The following is a 25,360-nucleotide window of genomic DNA, read 5'->3' on the forward strand; positions in this document are numbered from 1 at the left end:
TGCGCCTATACTAAGGATAAAGAAGCAAAAAAAGCAGTGCGTAAATGGCTGTGGAAACCTCTGATAGAATAAGTATGCTTGTAGAATATCAGCAATCTGATAGAATAAGCATGGAAGAAGTGCATTGAAAAGTAAGGAGACTATGTTGGAAAATGATGTAATTGTTCAACCTTGCTTTTGTTTTAATAAATTACAGAAGGGTACATATAATTTTTAACTTACAAATACACACACGTGTGTATGTGTGTAAAGCAAGGTGTCTTTTTACATCAAAAGTAACTTGGCCATATAATAAAATAAGTATTTTTTTTTTATATGAACAACTAAAGACTTTGAAAGCAGTACCATATCATAACTGCAGTTCAATGACTGAAACCAGTAAAAGAGTTGAGTAGAATATACTCAGTTCTATGTCTTTTGCATTACACTTCTTTAGATATCAGAATATTCAAGCCATGAAGATTTCCAAACTATTACTTTCCATGTATGGTTCTTTCAGTGGGCTGAGTATATGGCACTTTTCATAATTATCCAATATGGGTCATTGGGTGTAGCCAGAAACCTGCTTCAGAGGGGGGCCAGGCTACTGAATTTTTTTCATCCTTCATATAAAAAAACAAATAGAATTTTTCCTTAAATGTCTTTAATTCTCCAAAATGTGACCATTTGCATCACTGTGAAAACTACCAAATTTCATCATAAGAAAATATAATTTTTTTAACTGATTTTTATTTTTTTTTTAAATCAACAAAAAAGAGAATTGTTTCTTTCAGATGTTTGTTAGAAATATCTAGACGAACATAGGACGATTTTGTATTTGATAAATAATGTAGTAGAACTTCTGATAGCTATCAGAACTCCATGTCCCAACACTGGCAAAACTTAAGGAAACTATGAAGAGGAGTTACCTTAGACAAGTTGTATAAAAATTGTAATCCTGATTGTAATCAAATATATTTGAAGACAGAAGAATCAATTAAAAATTAAGCTCTACAGATTGTTTATTAAAAAAAAAAATTGTCCTAGATGATTTGTTGAGAGAAGAGTATTTAATGTGGAACTTGTCCTTTCCACCAGATTGCAATACAGCTTGGTCAATGGTCGAAGTTGTTATCGGCTATTGAGAGATGTAACGAGTGATAATGTCCTGTATGGTTATTTCATTATGCTATATTCAGACATTTCTTCACAGATTTGATAATATTAAATGGCTGTGGCAAAGCTCCCTCTTCCAGCACCTTGGCATAGGGCATTGGGACATCAGCACCTGTTACACGAAGCACTGGAGAATCTAGGTAGTTAAAAGCAGGACCTGGAATTTTAAAAAATAGGTTGTAAGGGATTGGCACATTATAGTCAAGATTAACTTATATTAAATTGGTTAATAATATAAAATGTACCGAATTAAACATTCTTACATGGATCATATGAAAGCAATTTCTAGAGTCCCATAAGAATTATGTCAAAGGAATCTTAGTGTTGCAATTGGATCACAAGGGGACAACTAGAACCTTGCACAGCTAATTACTGTTTTACAGAGTATGTGGTGTTGTGCCAAAGAAAAATTTATGGAGTATCAGACTTGATGGTTCTTCTTAAACAACAGGTTTCTCTAAATAGTTGAGATCTGTGTTCTTGCTCAATTTAACAAACAAAACATCATCAGTAAGCTCTCTACTATCTTTCAAATTGGGAGCAGAGAAAACTGGAGTAGTCACTTGAACCTGCCCAATATAATCCTCAAATCTTCAACAAACCTCCCTACTGACTGTAAAATAGGGATTGAGTTTCTGTAGAATCACTTGACCTGTTCAGGGCAATAGTTAAATCACTTTCAACTATCTTATAACTGTGAGGTTAATACATCACACTCCTGTCTTAAATAATAGGTTAATACACTACACTCCAGGTCAGATTTCAAACCTGACTACAGTCTTAGTGTGCCTCTTAAGCTAAATATCATCGTCCACTTTCCATGCAGGCATGGGTTGGACAGTTTGACAGGAACTGGGAAGTTGCCCAAGTCCCAATTGTCTATTTTGGTATGGTTTCTGCAGCTGGATGCCCTTATTAATGCCAACCACTTCACAGAATGTACTGAGTGCTTTTTACATGGCATCAGCACTCATGAGCCCTCAAGGGAAAGACCTCTCAGAGAGGACGTAGAGGACATAACTATATGTATAGAGGGTCACAGTTTTACTTATCTTGAGGGATCATCTCAAGTGCAACAAACTGTCAGGAGTCTTGGTCCCTTGCCATCTTTACTAAATCGACGATCAGTGAAATAAATGCTTTTACATAATAAAGCAAGTAATTGACTTGTCCTCTCATATAAATACCTATTTCTTTACTACCCACAAGGGGCTCAACACAGAGGGGACAAACGGATTAAGTCGATTACATCGACCCCCCCAGTGTGTAACTGGTACTTATTTAATCGATCCCGAAAGGATGAAAGGCGAAGTCGACCTCGGCGGAATTTGAACTCAGAACGTAGCGGCAGACGTAATACCGCTAAGCATTTTGCCCATATAAATACCATGCAGCAACCGCATTCTCTCTCTCATAAAAATATATAACATATTGTAAATGGCCTGACCACTCCATAAATTAAGTCCATGTTACATGTGGCCTCACCTCTCCATAAATACTATGGTGTAACATGCATATCCTTTCCTATAATCAAACACTGTAGTAACTGGCTTGTTCTTTTCATAAATAAAAGTCATGTAGCAGCAAGCCTGTCCCCCCCCCCAATAAATCTACACCATGCTATTACTGGCCTACTGTTGGTGCTACCAAGAAATACTAAAGCAATACAACTAAAAGACTAGGAGCATAAAGCTGAAAGTCAATACTTACTTTCAATGATCCTTGCACAAATCTCAGCACCGATACCACACTGGGGCCAACCTCCTTCAACTGTCACCAAATGATTTGTTTTCATTACAGAGTTAACAATAGTCTCCTCATCTAGAGGACGTAATGTACGTAAGTTGATCACCTGTAAGTATAGTATAAGTGGAAAGTAAGAGTGGAGTTGTTCTGTAAAGACATAGACTTAAAGATAATTGGGACAGTGTTAGCATGGAATGGATATAGTTATGTGATGTCTTCAAAGTTGTAACTTTAAACAAACACCTCGAAGTCTGTAGACATCAAACAGATGGAGAGATTACTGTGGATACCAGACAGAGAAACTAAAGTCACCAAATAAATAGACAAATCACTGCTGATATCAGACAGACACAGGAAAATGAACAATAAAGTCATTGCAGACATCAAAAATAGTAAGTTTATTGTATACAGTACATAGACACATTACAACTTGCCAGAAAGCGATAAAGGGTAAAATAGGGAACAGGCAGCTGCAATTAATGAAGTAAGGGAAGTAGTAATGTAATCCAAAAATTCATGCATAGCAGACAGAATAAAATGCAGAAAGACTGAAAAGTGAGCAGTAAAAAAGCCATAAAGAGGAAAGAGTACAGGGACATGTCAGGTAAGATAATATATAAGGTTGTCCCAAAAGTTCATAGAAAGTCTTGGAAAATAATGGTCTTTATTTTGAGGAATAATTTTTGTTGTTTTTGTTAGTACTTGGCGAGTAAAAATTCAATTTTCGCAAGTGTTTACGAACTTTTGGGACAACCTAATAATATCAACTGTCATCGTAGCAAATGACATTATTATACTAATGAGATCATCTTTATGTGGTTGTTTGAGCAGCTAGAAATAGCAGCCAAATCTTCCTTAACCCCTTGCAGATGAGAAGTGGTACTGACCACATCAAAACACTGTGTGTAAGAGCAGTGTGATGTCTCACTCTGTGCAGCATCATCATTATCATCATCGTTTAACGTCCGTTTTCCATGCTGACATAGGTTGGACAGTTCTACTGGGGATCTGGGAAGCCAGAGGGCTGTACCAGGCTCCAATCTGATCCGGCAGTGTTTTCTACAGCTGGATGCCCTTCCTAACGCCAACCACTCTGAGAGTTTCAAATACACCACACTGAGAAGAATCTGTAAAAACACTGCAAAATTCCTTGTATGGAAAATTGTGTAGTTACTGAACAACCTAATGCTGATACACAGCACAGACTATCAATATAGTCTGCAAGGGGTTAGATTATGCCCTTCTGTCTTGAAATGCAACAGAGACAAAACATTGTCTGGAAAAAGATCGGAGACCCCCTTCGGTCATGACACAGACCATGGGATTGCACCTAGAAAGTTACCCTCCTAGACACAAGTCCGGGCAAGGTTGTTTATGGAAGACCAGCAGTCGCCCATGCACACCAGCCTCCCCTCTCCATGCCACCAGTGTTATCCAAGGGAAAGACAAAGGGGCCAATACAGCTTGGCACCAGTGACGTCACAACTCATTTCTACAGCTGAGTGAACTGGAGCAACGTGAAATAAAGTGCCTTGCTCAAGAACACAACACGCAGCCCGGTCCGGGATTCGAGCTCACAACCTCACGATCGTAAGCTCGACGCTCTAACCACTGAGCCATGCGCCTTCACTTGGAAAAAGATAGGATGGTCACAATTGGAACATCTTAACATCTTAGATTAACCTTTAAACTGTCTTGTGTATCATATGTGAACACTAAATAACTGAGGAGTGCTCTGCTAGTCAGGAGTACTGAGTTCAAATCTTGTCTTAAGCAGCCAGTAACACAACTTCAAGACACTGAACCTTACAGGTGAGATGACAAGGGACCAAGATACCTGACACCTTGATGTAGTCAAGAAGACCCATGCTCCATAGCAGAAGTGTTAAGGTGAAGAGGATTGGACTGCAAGAACCCTGTGCCTGTGCCACATAACAGAGCTGGTGCAGTATAAAGTGGTTGGCATTAGGAAGGGCATCCAGGCATAGAAACCATGCCACATCAGACTGGAGACTGGAGCTGCTCTCCAGCTTGCCAGCTCTAGTCAACCCATTCTACCGATGACAGCATAGACAACAGATGTAAATTGATGACACCTACCATATTCTGGGTATGGATTCACTGAAGCTCCGGCGTCTGGCGACGGACTTGCTAAACACCCACAAAGTTATCAACCACCTCACCAACAACAACACTGAACACCTTTTTGATCTCCATGTGTCTAACACACATGGACATGCCTACAAAGTCAGAAAACAACACAGCTCCCATGACTTTCGGAAACATTTTTTCACGCTCAGAGTTGCTGAAGCATGGAATAAACTGCCTGCGTCAGTTGTTGACTGCCATGACACTGCATCCTTTAAGGCCCTCATGCTTTCCGAAATCCGCCGAAACTACACCTGATTATATATACACTTTAGATGAGTTGTAGTGCACCTGAGCACTGTACACAATTATTATTATTATTATTATTATTTTATATATATATGACAGCTTCCTTTCAATTTCCATTTACCAAATCCACTCACTAGACTTTGGTTGGCCTAGGGTTATAGTAAAAGACACTTGCCCAATGTGACCTACAGTGAGACTGAACCTGAAGCCATGTGGTTGGGAAGCAAACTTGTTACCACACAGCCATACCTAAACCTATAATCATTCTTTTAATTTACAACACCACTCTATATACATTCACAAACATGTATACTTCTCTAGTCATTCTAAAGCCTGAAGTAATGGTAAGATTACACTTTTTTAAAGAGAGATAATAAAACTGAAACAAGTCTAGAGTTGTCACTATTACTAAAGAGCAGATGCACAACCTTCCATATTTAATTAATTCTAATTAATTAAAATCTCTTGGTTTATTTCATCATCAACACTATCACACTTTACTATTAAGCTTCCATACAACAGGTTGTACCTAGTTATCTTATACCTTCACTTTTATTTTCTGCAATAGCTGCATAAATAGATGTATGTCAGAGGAAGTGTGTTCATAGCTAGATGTGAAGAAGATGGTAGAACCTGTTTGTTTGCACCAGATTGCCTGATTCAATGAAATAAAAGACATCTTTCTTGAAGAACAACAACATATTAAAAGCAAGATAAAAACTTGTGACTATGTAGGGGTCAGTTATTGAGCTTCCTTACATGAAAACGATGCCTGACTTTTCTCAAATCAGTTTCATTTTCTAAGGCGTGCTGGTGGCACGTAAAAAGCACCATCTGTTCGTGTCCGTTGCCAGCCTCGCCTGGCCCCCGTGCCGGTGGCACATAAAAAGCACCATCCGTTCGTGGCCGTTTGCCAGCTCTGTCTGGCACCTGTGCGGGTGGCACGTAAAAAGCACCCACTACACTCACGGAGTGGTTGGCGTTAGGAAGGGCATCCAGCCGTAGAAACACTGCCAGATTTGACTGGGCCTGATGAAGCCTTCTGGCTTCACAGACCCCAGTAGAACCGTCCAACCCATGCTAGCATGGAAAACGGACGCTAAACGATGATGATGATGATGAAGGGAGGAAATTTGGTTGCTATTTCTAACAGACTGAGTAACCATGTAGAGGCTGGTTCATTTGCATTCAGTTGTGAATGAAGACAAGACACTTACCTCACACTCAACACCTAAGTTTTCCAGTTCCTTTGCAGCTTCTAGACATGTGCCAACTGTCTTGGAGAAGGACACCAATGTCACATGGGTACCTAATGGTGAGAGAACACAGAAGTTAGCAGTTAAGAGTTGAACCTGAAATATATGTTTCTTTACTACCCAAAAGGGGTTAAACACAGAGGGGACAAACAAGGACAGACAAACGGATTAAGTCGATTATATCGACTCCAGTGCGTAACTGGTACTTAATTTATCGACCCCGAAAGGATGAAAGACGAAGTCGACCTCGGCGGAATTTGAACTCAGAACGTAGCGACGGGCGAAATACCGCGAAGCACTTCGCCCGGCGTGCTAACGTCTCTGCCAGCTCGCCACCTTCCTGAAATATAACCTGAAATATAACCAAGCAATATTTAATGCACCTACACACACACACACACTCTCTCTCTCTCTCTCTCTCTCAAGTTATACTTTTCCCAAATTGACTCTGCTGCAGCAGAAGTTGGATGCTTTGTTGCCTTGGCTCATCTTCACCACTTAAAATCTACTCTGTATCCTTAACAGACACACCAAATACCTTTGATTGTTCTCCAGCTCTAAACCAACATTCTACCCAACCACCACTGTCTCTGCCTAAACAAAAAAAACATACATACCCTTTCCACACAAGACCTTCATACCCCAAATGCTCTGGTACGCCATCATCATCATCATTTAGCGTCCGTTTTCCATGCTAGCATGGGTTGGACGGTTCAACTGGGGTCTGTGAAGCTGGAAGGCTTCATCAGGCCCAGTCAGATCTGGCAATGTTTCTACGGCTGGATGCCCTTCCTAACTCCAACCACTCCGTGAGTGTAGTGGGTGCTTTTTACGTTCCATCCGCACAGGTGCCAGACGGAGCCGGCAAACGGCCACGAACGGATGGTGCTTTTACATGTCACCGGCATGGGGGCCAGGCGAGGCTGGCAACGGACACGAACGGATGGTGCTTTTATGTGCCAAAGACACGGGGGCCAGGCGGTCAAGTTAAATAACTGGTCAGTGTTCTAACAATGAACGGATGATATAAATTTGGAAGAGGTAGACCCAGGAAGACCTGGGATGAAGTGGTGAAGCATGACCATCAAACATTGGGCCTCACCGAGGCAATGACTAGTGACCAGGACCTTTGGAAACATGCCATGCTTGAGAAGACTCAGCAAACCAAGTGAGACCATAACCTCGTGGCCTATGCCATGGGCGTAACCAGCCCACTTATGCGTACCTTTCCTTCATAAACTAAACACATGCACACTATCTGGTCACAGTGACACACACACACATCAAACTCACTTGCCCCCATTCAAACATACATACACACATGCTTGTGCACCACTTTTTGTTGGGATCATCATGATTTAACTTCCCTTCGTTCTTTATTAGTATTTTTCTTTCAATCAACCTTTTTTTTCCAATCATTCGCCATGTTGGACCACTGAACTCAACACATTTTTTTTCATTCTCTCCCTGTTTATTTCCTCTTATTCCTTTCTGATGAAGAGCATAGGCTCAAAACGTAAAAGACTTTTCCATTTTTCCTGAGCATCAAACTAATACACTTGCTTGTTGTTCCTACACCTGTCTTCATCTTTGATTTCAATAAATTTGAACTATACACATACACACACATACATGCACACACACACACACACACACACACTACAGCACACCAATCCAAATCAGTAGCAATAACGCTAAACAGAAGACCAAGAAAGAGTCACTCACCTGCACGTTCTACCTTAGCTTTACCAATAGGGATGAGGAAATCAGGTGACAAAGATTCTTCGGACATCTCAAATGGTGTACCATACATCAATTCATTTTCTAAACAGACAACTGCAAAAGAAGATGTAGACATTATATAAACATATAACACATATACAAGGAGATTTAAAAGTCCCATTAGCATTCATATCAGCTGACTAACAACCAAAGCTATTTGAACTGCTTCGTGTATGTCTCATCTCACTTCTGATCAAGCCCATCATCATCTCCCCCATCTCTTCCCTGTAATCATTAATCTCCACTGACTTCCTTTCTCCCGCAATCCCTTTCACTGACTGCCACAGCTCAGAGATTCAAGGATAGCTGATCTATTGCTCAGTCGTTCATACTGCCAGCTTCCCAGGCTACCCAAGAAAGTTGATTTAAATATGCCCAGACAATTGAACAGAATTACCAATACAGTAATCCTTCGCCATATCACAGCTTATTATTTAAGCTTACGTCAGTTCCTCTGTTGTGTTGTTTTGCATTTATAATAAAATAAATCTATACAAATTATAAAAATAATATAAAAAAATATACAGTACAATACTGTTTCTACTTCATGGATTTTCACCTATCACAGGGAGGTTTGGAATGTAACACTCATGATACCACTAGAGGGCAATGAATGAGGCAAGCACCTGTTGAGGCAAACGAAGTCGATATAGAACCTCATCCGACGACAGGCACCCATGCCAACCCCTTTGCTTGCGAAGACATGTTGGGGCAAGTGAAATCGAAATCGAATTGAACCAATCCTATGACTGGCACCCAGCAGATGTCAGGACCCCTGGACTGGTGGTACGTAAAAAGCGCTATCCGACTCATGGCCGATGCTAGCGCCGCCTCGACTGGCTTCCGTGCCGGTGGCACGTAAAATGCACCAATCCGACCGTGGCCGTTGCCAGCCTCGCCTGGCACCTGTGCAGGTGGCACGTAAAAAGCACCCACTACACTCAGGGAGTGGTTGGCGTTAGGAAGGGCATCCAGCTGTAGAAACATTGCCAGATAAGACTGGAGCCTGATGAAGCCTTCTGGCTTCCCAGATCCCCAGTCAAACCGTCCAACCCATGCTAGCATGGAGAACGGACGTTAAACGATGATGATGATCATGATGATAATGACAATTTTCAAAATATATAAACCAATATGTAAGGTAGTCACAATAAAAGATTCAAGATAGTATTAAAAATGTATAAAAATATTAAGTTACAAAATAAAAAATGTTCAGCATCATTTAATTGCTAAAGGGTCTTCTAAGTCACCCTGAACATGCACGTAACTGTTACTTTGCCTGACACAACATCTGTAGATATACACTTACAGTATTGTTTCTCTGTTGAGCATATTAACTAATTTCCTGGCTACTGAACATATTAACTAGTCTCGAGCATATCAACTAATTTCCTGGATCACTGTAACTTAGATCAAGTCAACTTGAACAAATAGATAAATTCTCTAAAACAATGAAAACTATTTCAATTCCAGACATCAGATAAAATTCAATGTCAATTGTTGAAAAGCCAGTCTGAAGTATCAAACCAGCTCCCTAAAACAATGTGGAACATTGAGGAAATATATCTGTATATATTTCCAAGCTGTTGGTTATGTCACTATCATAATGTCCCAGACAAACAAGGAGTGCTTTCCTTTTACCATACCCAAGTAACAAGAACTTTCAAATAAGAGTTGTGCCTTTGATGTCATTCCCAGGGGTATTAAAAGTATAAGTGAAGTGAAATAACTACTCAGCCAGGATTTGAAACCTAGATATAGATTCCTTTCACCAGAAGCTTCTCTCATATCTCTTTCATTTATCACTGCAGAAAGTTGTTGATTTGTTATTTCCAAAAGTTAATGATGATTCTCAGAAGCACAGACACTTTTCGTAGCTCAGAATCTAAGTAAAAATCTGGAGGATAACATGGGCATTGAATGTGAAAGATCAATGAAAGATGAAAAGAAATGATGTGAGTATGATCTGTTGGTAGTGTAATATTAACTTAGATGAACAGCAGAGGACAAGAGAGCTGAGATTGTGACACAATGCTAAAGACATCAGCTAATGTATATAAGAGAGATGACAGTGTTAGTAGAGTCATATAAAGTGTAATGGATGCTGTGTGCTAAATGAAAAAGTGAAGAGTTGATGTCGGTAGTGGATACTTGTGACAGAGGAAAACTAAGGATGTTGCAAGATGAAGTAGTGAAGCTAGATCCCAGGATAATGGACCTTACTGATGAAATGACAAAAGAACATTTGCTGATGGTCTTTTTTCTGAAAGGACACCCAGAGGGTGTATCTGAGGATGTGTCTGAGGACTCAGCACACTCAACCCTTACAAGAAGAATGGTTAAGAAGAGAGATGGACAGATGAATGTATGGAACCTCAAAAGGATGAAAATCAAAGTCAGCAGAGGCAGGGACTGAATGGAGAACAATCAGAGACAAGCACAATATCATGTTCTCTTCACTGTTTGCGTAAAATGTTTTGTTCAATTACAAGAAGACATAACAAAATAAGAGGATCTGCTTCTTAACCAGCAATGTTAGTCAAGGAACATCACTCAGGAAACAGTTTTTCACGCTGAGAGTTGCTGAAGCGTGGAACGAACTGCCGGCATCGGTTGTTAGTTGTCGGAACACTGCATCCTTCAAAACTTCCATGCTTTCTGAGATTCGCCAACACTACACCTGATCTTCTCCCCTCCATACACACGCAAGCATGTGTTTGACTCATACACTGTTTGCTTTCCAGACATTTGTACATTACTGCATATGCTTTATACGCACTTTCTGACAAGTTGTGGTGCACCTGAGCACTGTATACAATAATTTCATTATTATTATTATTATTATTTAAAAAAAGTAGACACTCAAGGAAGAAACTAAAACTAAAAGAAAAGCAGAGAACTCACCAGGATTTGGATCTCGTATAGCCGACTTTAGTAGGCCTTTAGCATCTTCTGAGGAATATGGGCTGATAACTTTGAGGCCTGGGCACTGGCTGTACCAGGAAGCAAAACACTGAGAATGCTGGGCACCCACACCAGCTGCAGCACCATTTGGACCCCGAAAAACAATGGGGACACTTACCTGAATGGAAAATTAAAGAAATAAGAGCAAGATGAATAATAGTAAAGGGCAGAGGAAGATGAGTGATTAATAGAGTAACATAAGGGGGCAGAAGATAAAAATGGAGACGGAAGAAGAGAGTGGTGAGGAGACATACAAGTTAACCCTTTAGCGTTTAAGCCAGTCATATCCAGGCCAAATATTCTACCCATTTTATGTTCAAAACGGCCAGGTTTGGCTTTTCACACCTATCCTACAATGTCATAAGTAATTTGAAAGCTGAAGGGTTAAAGAAGAAAAGGGGGAGGATACATAAGTTAAAGAAGAAAAGGATGGAGTGTAGTAAGTTAAAGAGGGAAAGAGAGAGGAGTGGACATAAGTTAAAGAGGAAAACAAGAAAGAGAAGAGGGAAAGTGCACAAGTTAAAGAGGGTAAGAGAGAAGCGGAGGGTACATAAATTAAAGAGAACAAGAGTGATGGAAAGAGAGAGAGAGAGAGGGGGAGGGATAGACAATACTTACAGAGCCAGCTGACATGTAAAAGGTTTTAGCTGCTGAGTTGATGATCTGGAAAGTAAAATAGAAAAGATTTGGTAGTCTGGTGAAAAATCCGAGAGTGAAACTGCATAGAAATGTCTAGAAAATAATCTGCTTAGGTCCAAACTGGAACGCACTTTGCAGTATGATAGCGAAACTCTCTAGAAACTAACCATACAACAGTTGTCGGCAGAAGCAACAGCAGTGGAGGCGCAATGGCCCAGTGGTTAGGGCAGCGGACTCGTAGTCGGAGGATTGCAGTTTCGATTCCCAGACCGGGCGTTGTGTGCGTTTATTGAGCGAAAACACCTAAGGCTCCACGAGGCTCCGGCAGGGGATGGTGGTGATCCCTGCTGTACTCTTTCACCACAACTTTCTTATTTCAAAGGGCCGGCCTTGTCACTCTCTGTGTCATGCTGAATATCCCCGAGAACTACGTTAAGGGTGCACGTGTCTGTGGAGTGCTCAGCCACTTACACGTTAATTTCACGAGCAGGCTGTTCCGTTGTTTTGGATCAACCGGAACCCTCGTCGTCGTAACCGACGGAGTGCTTCCATCCACTACACATTCTACAGTCACTACTACCATCACATGCTGCCAGAACCACTTCTTCTATCACACATACTACAAACACAACTGTACAGAAAGAAGGACACAATACCTGGTCAATAGCTTGCATAGAGAAGTTGAAGGTCATGAATTCACAGATGGGTTTAAGTCCAGCCTGAAATAAGTAGAGAGAATGAGAGATGGACAATTAAGAGAGACAATTAAGAGATTTAATAATGAGGATTTAGTAATGAACTGTGACATTGACATGCCATCCACACAGATAAAGGAATGGGAAGAGCATTCATAAATTATGGCATTGCAATATCACGCCCAAGGGAACATAAAATTACGTCCCCAGCAGTGGAGGCGCAATGGCCCAATGGTTAGGGCAGCGGACTCGCGGTCGGAGGATCGCGGTTTCGATTCCCAGACCGGGAGTTGTGAGTGTTTATTGAGCGCAAACACCTAAAGCTCCACGAGGCTCCGGCAGGGGGTGGTGGCGACCCCTGTTGTACTCTTTCGCTCCAACTTTCTCTCACTCTTTCTTCCTGTTTCTTGTCCCCGACTTCCTACGCAACCGCTGAGCCTGGATGCGCATGCATCCACCCGTCGATGCTCTCGGGTGTCATAATTTTATGTTCCTCTGGGTGTGATATTGCAATGCCATAGTTTATGAATGCTCGTCCCAGGGCTTAAATCCTAGGGATTTCCATGACATATAATTGACCAAGGTCACAACATACCCCTGGAACAGGATGGCAGTCAGTCCCAGGGTTACTCATTTGAAGCTGAGTGGACTGGAGTAATGTGAAGTGAAGTGTTCTGATTAAGAACTGCCCAGTCTGGAGCTGAAACCAAGATCTCCTGATTGTGAGTGTCACATGCCTTCACCAGAGACACACACACACACAAAAAACAATGATGTAAAATATATGGTAGGCAAATTAGAAAAAAAAATTAGTATAATGACAGCATGAAAGAGAAATGAAATGGTTGGTTGGGTGAGTTATGTGATAGCTGGGCAACATATGAGGATACGGACACACTCTTACTGACATTGGAGATTTCTTCTTTGAATGGTCGGTTGGTTGGTCGGTCACACACTCACTCACTCATTCACCCACACACTCACTCACTCGCACGCTCACTCACACTCACACACACACACTGTGCTTCCACATATTGCCAGTCAGTCAGTCACTCACTCACTCACTCGCACACACACACACACTCACTCACTCACACGCTCACTCACTCACACACACACACACACATTCACTCACACGCTCACTCATTCACACACACACACTCACTCACTCTCACACACACACACTCACTCACACACACACACACTCACTCACTCACTCACTCACACACACTGTGCTTCCACATATTGTCAGTCGGTCACTCACTCACTCACACTCGCACGCTCACTCTCACACACACACACACACACTGTGCTTCCACATATTGTCAGTGGGTCACTCATTCACTCACTCACACACTCAGTCACTCGCATACACGCTCACTCACTCGCACACACGCTCACTCACTCACACACCCATTCACTCTCACACACACACACACACAATGTGATTCCACATATTTTCTGTCTACAAAGTTCACTGACAAAGCCCTGATACACCTGGGGCTATAGTAGTAGACACTTACCCACTGGTGCCAGTATAAACAGGGTACATAAAAAGGCTGCGTAGTTAAGAAGCTTGCTTTGCAACCACACAGCCTTGCCTGCGCTTGATATTGATTGGAAATGACAAAAAAATGTATAATGGAAAAGGGTTTCTGAAGAATTTCTCCAAAACATAAGATCTTAAGGAGTGGCAATTTACTATACAGCAAATTTATCCAATACACTATTAGTTTGGACAAAACAAGTATGAGAACAACAATTCATATGGCTAAATAGAATTTGAAAGATCATCATCATCATCATTTAGCATCCGCTTTCCATGCTAGCATGGGTTGGACGGTTCATCTGGGGTCTGGGAAGCCAGAAGGCTGCAACAGGCCCAGTCTGATCTGGCAGTGTTTCTACGGCTGGATGCCCTTCCTAACGCCAACCACTCTGTGAGTGTAGTGGGTGCTTTTTACGTGCCACCCGCACAGTTGCCAGACGGAGCTGGCAAACGGCCATGGTCGGATGGTGCTTTTAACGTGCCACCCGCACGGGAGCAGTAAAAATTTTTGAAGAGAATCCAAACTTACCATAGCTGCTCCAACTGCAATTCCACAGAAACCAAGCTAAAAAGAAAACAAAAACAGTTGGAGATAGAAGTAACAATGAAATTCAGTGTAAAAGAAGGCAGTTTTATAATATTGGTTTCAAATTTTGGCACACAGCCAACAATTTCGGGCTAAGTTGATTACAAAAACCCCAGTGCTCAACTGGTACTTATTTTATTGACCATGAAAGGATGAAAGGCAAAGTCAAACTGCAGCAGCATTTGAACTCAGAAAGTAAAATCAGAAAAAATGCAGCTAAGTAATTTGTCTAAACCAGTAATGATTCTGCCTCCTCGCCACTTAGGTATCTTTTTTTTTATGATATTCCTTTCTACTATAGGCACAAAGCCTGCAATTGGGGGGACGGGGTAAGTCAATTACATCAACCCCAGTACTTGACCAGCACTTATTTTATCGATCCCAAAGGGGCGAGAAGCAAAGTCAACCTCAGTAGAATTTGAACTCAGAACATAAAGACAGACAAAATGCCACTAAACACTTTGTCTGGCATGCTAACGTTTCTGCCAGCTCACTGCCTTGGGCATTTTTTAAATAATATTAAACATAAGGAGTGGCTGTGTGGTAAGTAGCTTGTCTACCAACCATATGGTTCCGGGTTCAGTCCCACTGCGTGGCACCTTGGACAAGTGTCTTCTACTATAGCCTCAGGCCGACCAAGGCCTTGTGAGTGGATTTGGTGGACGGAAACTGAAAGAAGCCCGTCGTATATATGTATATATATATGCGTGTGTGTTTGTGTGTCTATGTTTGTCCCCTAGTGTTAATGTCCCCGTTACTTAGCAGTTCGGCAAAAGAGACCGATAGAATAAGTACTGGGCTTACAAAAGAATAAGTCCCAGGGTCGAGTTGCTCGATTAAAGGCGGTGCTCCAGCATGGCCGCAGTCAAATGACTGAAACAAGTATAAGAGTATAATTTGATTAAGCAACTTTGATATTGTTGTTACAGTTGCCAGCTCAACTTGTAAAAAGATCTTTAAATGGAGGTTGTGAGTTCAACACTTAGAGATAACTACATCATATGTTCAATAGAATATTTAAGGATAAATTACCATGTCTACTTTTATATGAGTCACGTTTTATACTTGGTTCAACTGAACAAATTATGGTGTGGCATGTACATAGGGCAAAGCTAAAACTATGAAAGGAAAAGAATGTTATACCGTAACATAACACTAAATTTTGAGGTACAACTTATACATGAGTACATACGGTCATATAATTAGCCTTATAATGAGGGCTGTTGTATAGCTAACTGACTCTGTGAGCCAAAGATTTATAACTTGAGATAGGTGGTTCCCTATTTTAAAAGGTGGCTGGACATTTTGAGCATCTACATAGAGCCAGTAAAGTGATGCAGTTAGACATAACCATGAATGGGTGAACATAATAGTTTCCAGAGAACAGTAATAATAATTGTTGTATTTAGGAATGGTCATTTTGCCAGTTTAGCCAATAAAAACACAGGCACTATATATTTGGTGTTATTTTGCTTCAGTGTTATTTATTTTTTACATTAATCTTAATCTTATTTCGACCAGAGTTCTTTCGTCACACTTCTGTGACCTCATCAGTGGTCCTTTGCTTTCTTCTTTCTTATTTGTGTGTCTCTCCTTACTAACGGTCAGCCATTTTGTATTTTGTATTCCTATTGTATGTGTCTTCATTTGCGCATGCGTATACCTCTATGTGTGTCTATGTTTAGTTAGTGTGTGGGGGGGGGAGTGTCCGTAATATTTGTATCTCCTGTTTATATACGTTCGTGTAATTTGTTTTTGTTTATTGGCTTAACTGGCAAAATGACCATTCCTAAATACAACAATATCTGTTTCAACACATGATTTCACATCAAAAATCTTGCAAAACAAATATATAAACGTAGTAATCATAATCTTATCAAAATTATCCTTATATGCCAAACACAATAAATTGCATGATGAATCAATAACAGCCTCTACACAGTCAGTAGACTTGCAAGAAATAGCAACAAAATTTCCCTTAAATCAAACTCTACCATCTTAAAATAAAAATGGATACAGAATAATGCAGTCCAAGATGGAATTGTCATAATTGGAGAGCCTTCAATCATCTTTCAGATTTCTGTTTGCATTTCATTGGAGCAATTATTTTATAAAATTTGTTGGCCAATGCCAGCGCCGCCCCGACTGGCCCCTGTGCCGGTGGCACATAAAAAGACCATCCGAACGTTGCCAGCACTGCCTTGGCTGGCTTCCGTGCCGCTGGCACGTTAAAAGCTCCAACCGATCATGACCAATGCCGGACCCCCCCCCCCGGCACCTGTGCAGGTGGCACGTAAAAAGCACCCACTACACTGGCGGAGTGGTTGGCGTTAGGAAGAGCATCCAGCCGTAGAAACTCTGCCAGATCAGACTGGAGCCTGGAGCAGCCCCTAACTTCCCAGACCCCAGTCGAACCGTCCAACCCGTGCTAGCGCGGGAAACGGACGTTAAACGATGATGATGATGATGATGATGATGATGTCCTTCCTATAACCATTCAAATATGAAATGAAAATGGTAACCCATAATCAGCTAAATTCACAAATGTAATTTTCATACTGCTCTAGGGTATATACCGATCTAAGGTAGGGGTCAGCAACAGGCTAACTATGTACCACAAGTGGGCTGCTAATGTGTCCTTTGTGGGCCTTAGACCATATCTAAAGAATTTTCAAATTTAGTTGTATTTGTGAGCTATTGATAACATTTTGACAGTCAATTGTGTTTACGCTCCATACTGAATACCCATGCTTAGCAAACATAAACACTGCTAATGATGAAATTAGGAGGATGTTTCAGTCATTAGACTGTGGCCATACTGAGGCACCACCTCGAAGAATTTTCCTTTTTAGTCAAATGTATTGACCCCAGTACTTATTTTTTAAAGCCTGGTACTTATTTTATCGGTTTCTTTTGCTGAACCACTAGGTTTAGGGGATGCAAACACACCAACAACAGTTGTCAAGTGGTGGAGAAGGGGACAAACACAGACACAAGGATATACACACACACATACATACATACATATATACACACACAACAGGCTTCTTCTAACTCTGTCTACCAAATGCACTTGCAAGAAGACATTTGACCAAGGTGCCATGCTGTAGGACTGAACCCAGAACCATGTGGCTAGGAAGCAAGCTTCATACCACACAGCCATATATTTTTAAATACGAGATATGATATAATATGTGGGCCATTGACAAATATCAAAATAAAATTAAAAGTGAGCCATTACAAAAAGAAGTTACTGATCCCTTATCTGTAGGTTGCATAATTTACATATTGATCCACACTCTTATCTAATTTACATATTGATCCATGATCTAATTTACATGTTGCTCTACACTCCTATATAATTTACATATTACTCTAATTTACATATTGGCCAAAGGCGTGTCATGTAACTTACATATTCCTCTACACTGTTTTATGTAATTTACATATTATTTTAAGGTGTGTTATGCAATTTTTGTACATCTCAAACAATAAATAGATGCTTAAGGGATACTTTTTGCATCTAATTAAATAATAAATTAACATGTTTAGGCACTAAAACACCAAGAGACAATAAATGCATAAAACAAACAAAAGCAATAAAAACAAAATATAAAGCCGATCTTTAAGGTAATCCTTTTATGAATCTCAAGATATCTCAAGGATTTATTTACATTTGGAGCTAAAAAGACGAGAGGCAGAGACAGATAGGATGCTTTTCTATTACAGACAACTTTCACAGAGTATGTAGCAATATAGTGTAATATATAAAATAAAATACAAAATGGGACAAGAACGCAAGACATCCGGACAGTTAGGTGATACAAAAAGGGACAACAAAACATCCAGATAGACGATACAAAAAAAAACGCGGACGGGTCATTCGAAGCCTTTTATCTTCAGTCAAAAACCGGATCATCCTCGCAATTTCGGCTGATTAACCCCTTACCCGGCAGAAACGAATATATGCGTTTTGACCAAAATCGTTTTTTTCTATCTCTGGTGAGTTAACTCGTCAAAAGATAGACTCGCCAAAATCGACAGCAAACGATAAACAATTAAATAAAACAATTAAAAAATGTGTCTGAAAAAATACATTTATTTTCAAAATAATTGTTGGGTAAGGGGTTAATCTTGAGATTGCTCAAATCTGGCCAGCCCCAAGGAAAAACTAAGCTAAGAGCATTAGATTCCTTGGAAAAAAGTATTGAATGTATATGAAACAAGGACGGAAAAACAGACGATGTTACAGAAATATAAATACAAAAATACAATTAAAAAACAATAATAATAATAATAACAGGACACACAGAAATGATAACAAAATATTTGCAGCAGGAGAGGTGGAGTGAAACAAAACGAAAAAATGAAAACCATGTAAGAATTTGCAGACCTTTCCAATGCATGTAGAGAAACTGAAAATATGAAAGAATAACAGTTTGAAAAGTGACGTGTAATTGTATTCTGCCCAATAAGACATGTAATCAAGGAAGTTTACCTCAGTAATAGGTGTGTCCTTCACTCTGGAGTCACCATATTTCTTCCACAGCCCTCGAGTGACCTACAATGATCAACAAAATATTTTCATACCATCAATCAATAACACTGTGTGTGTGTCTGTGTGTGTGTGTGTGCCCAGATGCATATTTAGTCTCAAAGTTGTGTGTATGTTTGTATATGCATATTGGTGTTCAGTGTATGGGTATTCAGCTTTATGTGTTGCCAGTGTATGTGCACATTTGCCTCATCAGCTCTGTGTATATATGGATTCAGCTCAGTGTGTGTATTAACTTCTCTCCATGTGTATATATTCATCTGCATATCCATAATCAGCTGTATATATATATGTATAGTCAGTCGTGTGTGTGTGTGTGTGCATAATACATGAAATATTCATGTTCAAACTCATCTGCCCACCATTCCTGAAACCAACTACATTACTCCAAACATATTAAACTGGGGTCAACATGTATAACTGATTGAAATACCAAGGTGTATTTATAGTCACATTAATCCATCAACATACTAACACCGGTCACTACTAACTGTACACCTTCCCTCTATCAACACCTTTCTCTGATTGCACATCATCTCTCCCCCACACCATTTCCACACTTTCCAATCAGCTGAGGGACGATTGCTAACCTGTGCATCAATCTTACCATTTAGACCCCATCTACTGCCAATGTTGTTCCATCCCACTATTTAGACTTCATCTACAACTAATGTTGTCCCGTCTAACCATTTAGACCTCATCAAAATGGACAAAATCAAAAGCAAACTCGATGAACATTAATGGAATTTGTAGTTTTGTGGTACCAGTGCCAGTGGCACATACAAAAACCATCCGAACGTGGCCGTAGCCAGTACCGCATTGACTGGCGTCCGTGCCGGTGGCACGTAAAAAACACCATCCGAGCGTGGCCGTTCGCCAGCCTCGTCTGGCACCTGTGTCAGTGGCACATAAAATCACCCACTACACTCTTGGAGTGGTTGGCGTTAGGAAGGGCATCAAGCTGTAGAAACACTGCCAGATCTGACTGGCCTGGTGCAGACTTCAGGCTTCCCAGACCCCAGTTGAACCATCCAACGCATGCTAGCATGGAAAGCGGACGTTAAACGATGATGATGATGATGATATACAGCTAATGTTGTCCCATCTAACCATTTAGACTTCATCTACAGCTAATGTTGCCCCATCTTACCATTTAGACTCCATCTAGAGCTAGAAGTCCCATCTTATTATTTAGACTTCATCTAGAGCTAATGTTGCCCCATTTTACCATTTGGACCCCATCTACTGCTACCATTGTCTCATTTTACACTTACTTACATCTCAGCTACTGCTTATGTTATCCTACCTTAGAGAGCCGCTAAAGAATACAGAAACATGGAATACTTACTTTATATGCTCCATCATACATGGCAACCTCTTCTCCCATCAAGAAGACTTTATCATCTCGACTGATTTCTTCATCAATGGCAACGTTTAGTGCATCTCTGACAGCCATCTGTAATCACACAAGCAAGAAGGAAAGGATAAGTCAAAACAACATGAATGTGGTCAGGTAACTTGTATGCATTTATTGTTATTTAATCCCAGTCAGCCCTGACTGAGTGGATGCATAATCAAAGCCATTGCATTTGGCTCCATCACCTTGTCTTATATATATCAAGAACTACAACATACATATTCTTTATTTAACCCTTTTGTTACTGTATTCATTTTGAGATGCTCTGTGTTTCTTTCAATTACTTTAAATATAACAAAGAATTTAGTAAAGTAACTTAGTTATCATTAAGCTTAGTGTTAGGAATGTAAATTGTGACTAAGGTTTGGTGAAAGATTTTAATTCAAAATTTATGAAAACAAGACATTTGTACTCAGAGCCAGAGCCGGTTTTAGCCGGGTTGGTAACAAAAGGGTTAAGGTGATAAGGTATGGGATGAAGGAGATTTTTGCAGCTTCTTCAAGCAGAGCAAGCAACCATTGAGAACAGGGGAGGAGATTCTTTTCATTATCTAGGGAAATTTGCATACAGATTTATAAATCATATCTGGTATCAGAACAAAAAAAGAATTTTAAATTTTACAAATTCAAAGGTATACAAATATTAATGAATATACATGTACCCAGGTGAGAATTAGTAATAATTTATATTGTAAGGTGACAGTGTGGAAAAGTGGTAAGAAGCTTGCTTGCCAACCACCTGGTCTCAAGTTCCTTACCACTGTATGGTACCTTGGACAAGTGTCTTCTACTATAGTCCCAGATTGACCAAAACCTTATGAGTGAATTTGGAAGACAGAAACCAAAAGAAGCCCCTTGTGTGCGTGTGTGTGTGTGCATATGTGCATGCCTATGTGTGTGCACTGACTTCATGAGGTAATTCTAAACACTTGTCAAGACATGCAAGTAATGCCCTTCATTCCCAATCTTCTATGGAAAATGTCTGGACATGGAGAATACTTCCTTACTTAAAAAAGAGGTGAGGGTTGGTAATAGGACAAGTATCTGGCTATAGAAAATATGCCTCAACAAATTCTGTCTGACCCATGCAAGCATGGAAAAGTGGACATAAAATGATGATGATAATAATGAATAATTTATATTATAATTTCATATTGAGACACAAAGACAGAAATTTTTTGAAGAGGATAATCCAAATACCTGACTGATTTTTATTGATCCGGAAGGAAGAAAGACAAAGTTGGTTTCTGCAGGATGATAATAATTTTAGGGGGATCCTGGTTTAAGTTACTATACTCTTTTTTACTTGTTTCAGTCATTTGACTGCGGCCATGCTGGAGCACCGCCTTTAGTCGAGCAAATCGACCCCGGGACTTATTCTTTGTAAGCCCAGTACTTATTCTATCGGTCTTTTTTGCCGAACCGCTAAGTGACAGGGACGTAAACACACCAGCATCGGTTGTCAAGCAATGCTAGGGGGACAAACACAGACATACACACACACATACATATATATATACATATATATGACAGGCTTCTTTCAGTTTCCGTCTACCAAATCCACTCACAAGGCATTGGTCGGCCCGGGGCTGTAGCAGAAGATACTTGCCCAAGATGCCACGCAGTGGGACTGAACCCGGAACCATGTGGTTGGTTAGCAAGCTACTTACCACACAGCCACTCCTGCGCCTATTATATAATCCCTTGTAACTTTTGTATTTTTTGGAATTTCAGAAAATTTTTCTGAATTTGTGTTTTACACATGGGAATTCATATGATTATGTAAAAAATCCCACCTCCTATAAATTCTAAAATTTACTCTCGCTTCCTAAATTTTTTTTTTACCATAGTTTTAAAATTACAGTCTAAATCTGCCATTTGTTTCTGTTTATAATTTTAGAATAATTTTTGAAATCCAAATTCAAAAGGTTAAAAATACTTGTGCATGTACATAGCCTATTAGGAATTATGGATGACAGCATATCATGTAACCAGTCATAACTTTTTTACTTGTTGGTATTTTCAGAAATATTTTGCAAATTTGTGTTCTACACACCGTACCTCGTATCATATAGCAAAAATTTTTTATAATTAAAATTGACCTCAGAAGAATGAAAGATAAAGTTGACTTTGGTAGGATTTGAACTCCAAATGCAAAGAACTGGATCAATTACTACAAGGCATTTCTCCAAAGCTCTAACAATTCTACCATCTTTAAACAATGTGTCCTTTCTGTTAGGATGGCAGGGTGTGATTGATGGAAACCTGCTGTTCTCAACACCTTTCAGATACCGAAAGTGAGAGAGATAGGTTAGTTTGTCAGGTTGCTTTTTGTTGTTGTTTTTTTTGGTTGTTTTCTTTTTGGTTGTTTTCTTTTTGGTTGTTTTTTTTTTTTAAGAATGGGATAAACTTAGCAGGTTTCCAAAAGTAGGGATACATCTCTGAAAAGAGAGAAGAGGGAAGACTGAAACGTTTAGGATGGATAGGATCTAGCTTTGTTTCCGAATGATAGAAAGGTCGCCGTCAGGGACGGTCGGTCTTTTGAATGGAGGGGGAATGACTAGATGAGCTTTAAACCATTGGCAACTGTTGGAGTGTTGATGAGGATGAATCCTCTACCAAACTGACAGAGAGTAAACAAACAACAATAAAGCAGTATTTATCTATCGAGTCGGCGGCTACAAACAGTGCCTATCTATCTATCTAGTATACAGTTCAAATCTCATCTGCATCTATTGAGATTAAAAACCTTTTTTTTTTTAAATTTCATGATAGATCACTCGATATATTCAGTTTTACAGAGGAGACTCAATCAATTTCGTAGAAGAGCCATGTGAAAATAATAGTAATAACGAAAGCAACAATCGCGACATGTAATGTTATAGTTTAGCCCCAAGGCGGAACTGATTAAGACCTTATCAAAGGCATTCTAGCTGTGACAAAATTTATATTTTCGTATCTGATGAAGTGCCTTATCTATGTTTAGCTGTTATTTCTAGCAGGTCAAGCGACTACATAAGGGCTCGCATGTTAACTGGTGCATATGATCATGTTTCACGCAGCGAAGATTTCACGACCTTGAGACACCGACATGGTTTTTACAATAGCAGTAGTGCAACCCACAAACACGAAATGCACAATTTGCAGCTTTTTTGTCTTTTTATGAATATATTATCCGTAATGCAGTATATGACTATATTTAATACTATATCCTTTGATATCTTCTATGGTTTAATAGTGCAGCGGGGGAGGGGGATTTATGAAATGGCGATCGTTACATAAATGTGAAATGTGATTTGAAGGTAAGGAAATGGAGTGACGTAGACTAATCTTTTCTGCTGGCAGTAATAGAAAAATGTGAAACGATCGGGATATTCAATCAAATCTTCCAAAAAAAGGCCAAGACTGGATAAGATGGAATTTTCATGACAAGGAAAGTAACGCTTAGGAAGTCTTTATACAGGAAAAAAAACAACAAAAACACTTTATTTAGGAGGATCCCATCTCGGTTTGTTGGGTGCATCAGGCGAAGAAATAGATAACCAAGCTAGAAGTGGGGGAAAACAAGTATAAATATAGATGATTAAACGAACGGGGGTGACTTCTAGAAAAGGCCCACAGTTTTGTGGGAGAGAGAAGGAGTTCAGTTCCTGCACTCGGAGTTTTCTGGTGGGAGAAGAGGTCATTTGAAGATCGAGGGAAAATAATGAGGATGATAATGAGCATTAATAAACTAATGTGAATAACAGCATTTTAAAGAAATCGTAAATTTGGATGGCTGGCGGTTGTGATGTTCAATACCGGCAGAAGAGGAGGAGAGAAGATCGGACAAAGGAGGAAAATAATGAATGAAAATCGTTTACTTGTGAAGGTTTGGCCGCTGTGACATTGAAGCATCTTCGAAATACATTGTTGACATTGTTGAGCTGCAAAATGAGAAGAGAGAAAAAATATAAATGAGGTATTACGCCAGATCACCCTGGTAACAGTTTCGGGATGTGAAAATGATGAATAAAAAGGGGATTCGGAGAGAAATAAGGACCAACCTGAAGGAGCTGCCGTCCTACTTTCACTGCTGCCATCTTAATGTTCCTGCAGACGAGAGATATGACGGTGTGAGTTTAGTAAAGTCTCCACCCAACAACTCGTCCGTTGTTCCACCCACTTAACACGGTTTTTCAGAACAGCTGCCCCCGCAATCTCATTGAGTATTATCGTTTCAAGTTACACGTAAATTAATTTATATTGATATCCGAACTACAAGCAAGATCGCAAAATATTTGTAAACCCTTAATATAGTGAACGATGATACATGTTTTTCTTTTTTCTATATGTATTTTTCTATTCGTATATATGTATATATATTGGAAGGTTTGGAGATGATGTACAGGTATTATATATTAGAAAAAATATATAAATAAATATCTATAAATATGAACCATCCGATCTGATTACCTCATTTTTTCTAATATGTATATATATATGTCTGTATTTGTCCCCCTAGCATTGCCTGACAACCGATGCTGGTTTGTTTACGTCCCCGTCACTTAGCGGTTCGGCAAAAGAGACCAATAGAATAAGTACTGGGCTTATAAAGAATAAGTCCCGGGGTCGATTTGC

At 39.9% G+C, this 25,360-nt stretch overlaps 1 protein-coding gene across 1 annotated transcript; it reads right to left on the reverse strand.

Moving 5' to 3' along the window:
• Window positions 1-626: 626 nt before the first annotated feature.
• LOC115210811 (pyruvate dehydrogenase E1 component subunit beta, mitochondrial) lies at window positions 627-24,943 on the reverse strand. Its single transcript, XM_029779556.2, has 12 exons — window positions 24,787-24,943; window positions 24,604-24,666; window positions 20,673-20,780; window positions 19,268-19,330; window positions 14,713-14,748; window positions 12,596-12,658; window positions 11,919-11,963; window positions 11,241-11,418; window positions 8,280-8,390; window positions 6,516-6,607; window positions 2,866-3,007; window positions 627-1,312 (listed from the first exon to the last, which is right to left on the reverse strand). Exons 1-12 carry the CDS (start codon window positions 24,820-24,822, stop codon window positions 1,164-1,166), a joined length of 1,086 nt encoding a protein of 361 aa, XP_029635416.1. The 5' UTR covers window positions 24,823-24,943; the 3' UTR covers window positions 627-1,163.
• Window positions 24,944-25,360: the final 417 nt, after the last annotated feature.

Source organism: Octopus sinensis, linkage group LG4 (assembly GCF_006345805.1).
Source record: "Octopus sinensis linkage group LG4, ASM634580v1, whole genome shotgun sequence".
In the NCBI taxonomy this organism is placed as follows: domain Eukaryota; kingdom Metazoa; phylum Mollusca; class Cephalopoda; order Octopoda; family Octopodidae; genus Octopus; species Octopus sinensis.

What these genes read in the sequence shown, in the direction of transcription:
- LOC115210811 (XM_029779556.2), bottom strand. Translation starts at nt 24,822, where the DNA reads ATGGCAGCAGTGAAAGTAGGACGGCAGCTCCTTCAG. An exon ending in AGCTAAGGTAGAACGTGCAG is followed by an intron (nt 6,608 to 8,279) that starts GTGAGTGACTCT and finishes TCTCACCATTAG; the next exon opens with GTACCCATGTGACATTGGTG. An exon ending in TTGTGCAAGGATCATTGAAA is followed by an intron (nt 1,313 to 2,865) that starts GTAAGTATTGAC and finishes TTAAAATTCCAG; the next exon opens with GTCCTGCTTTTAACTACCTA.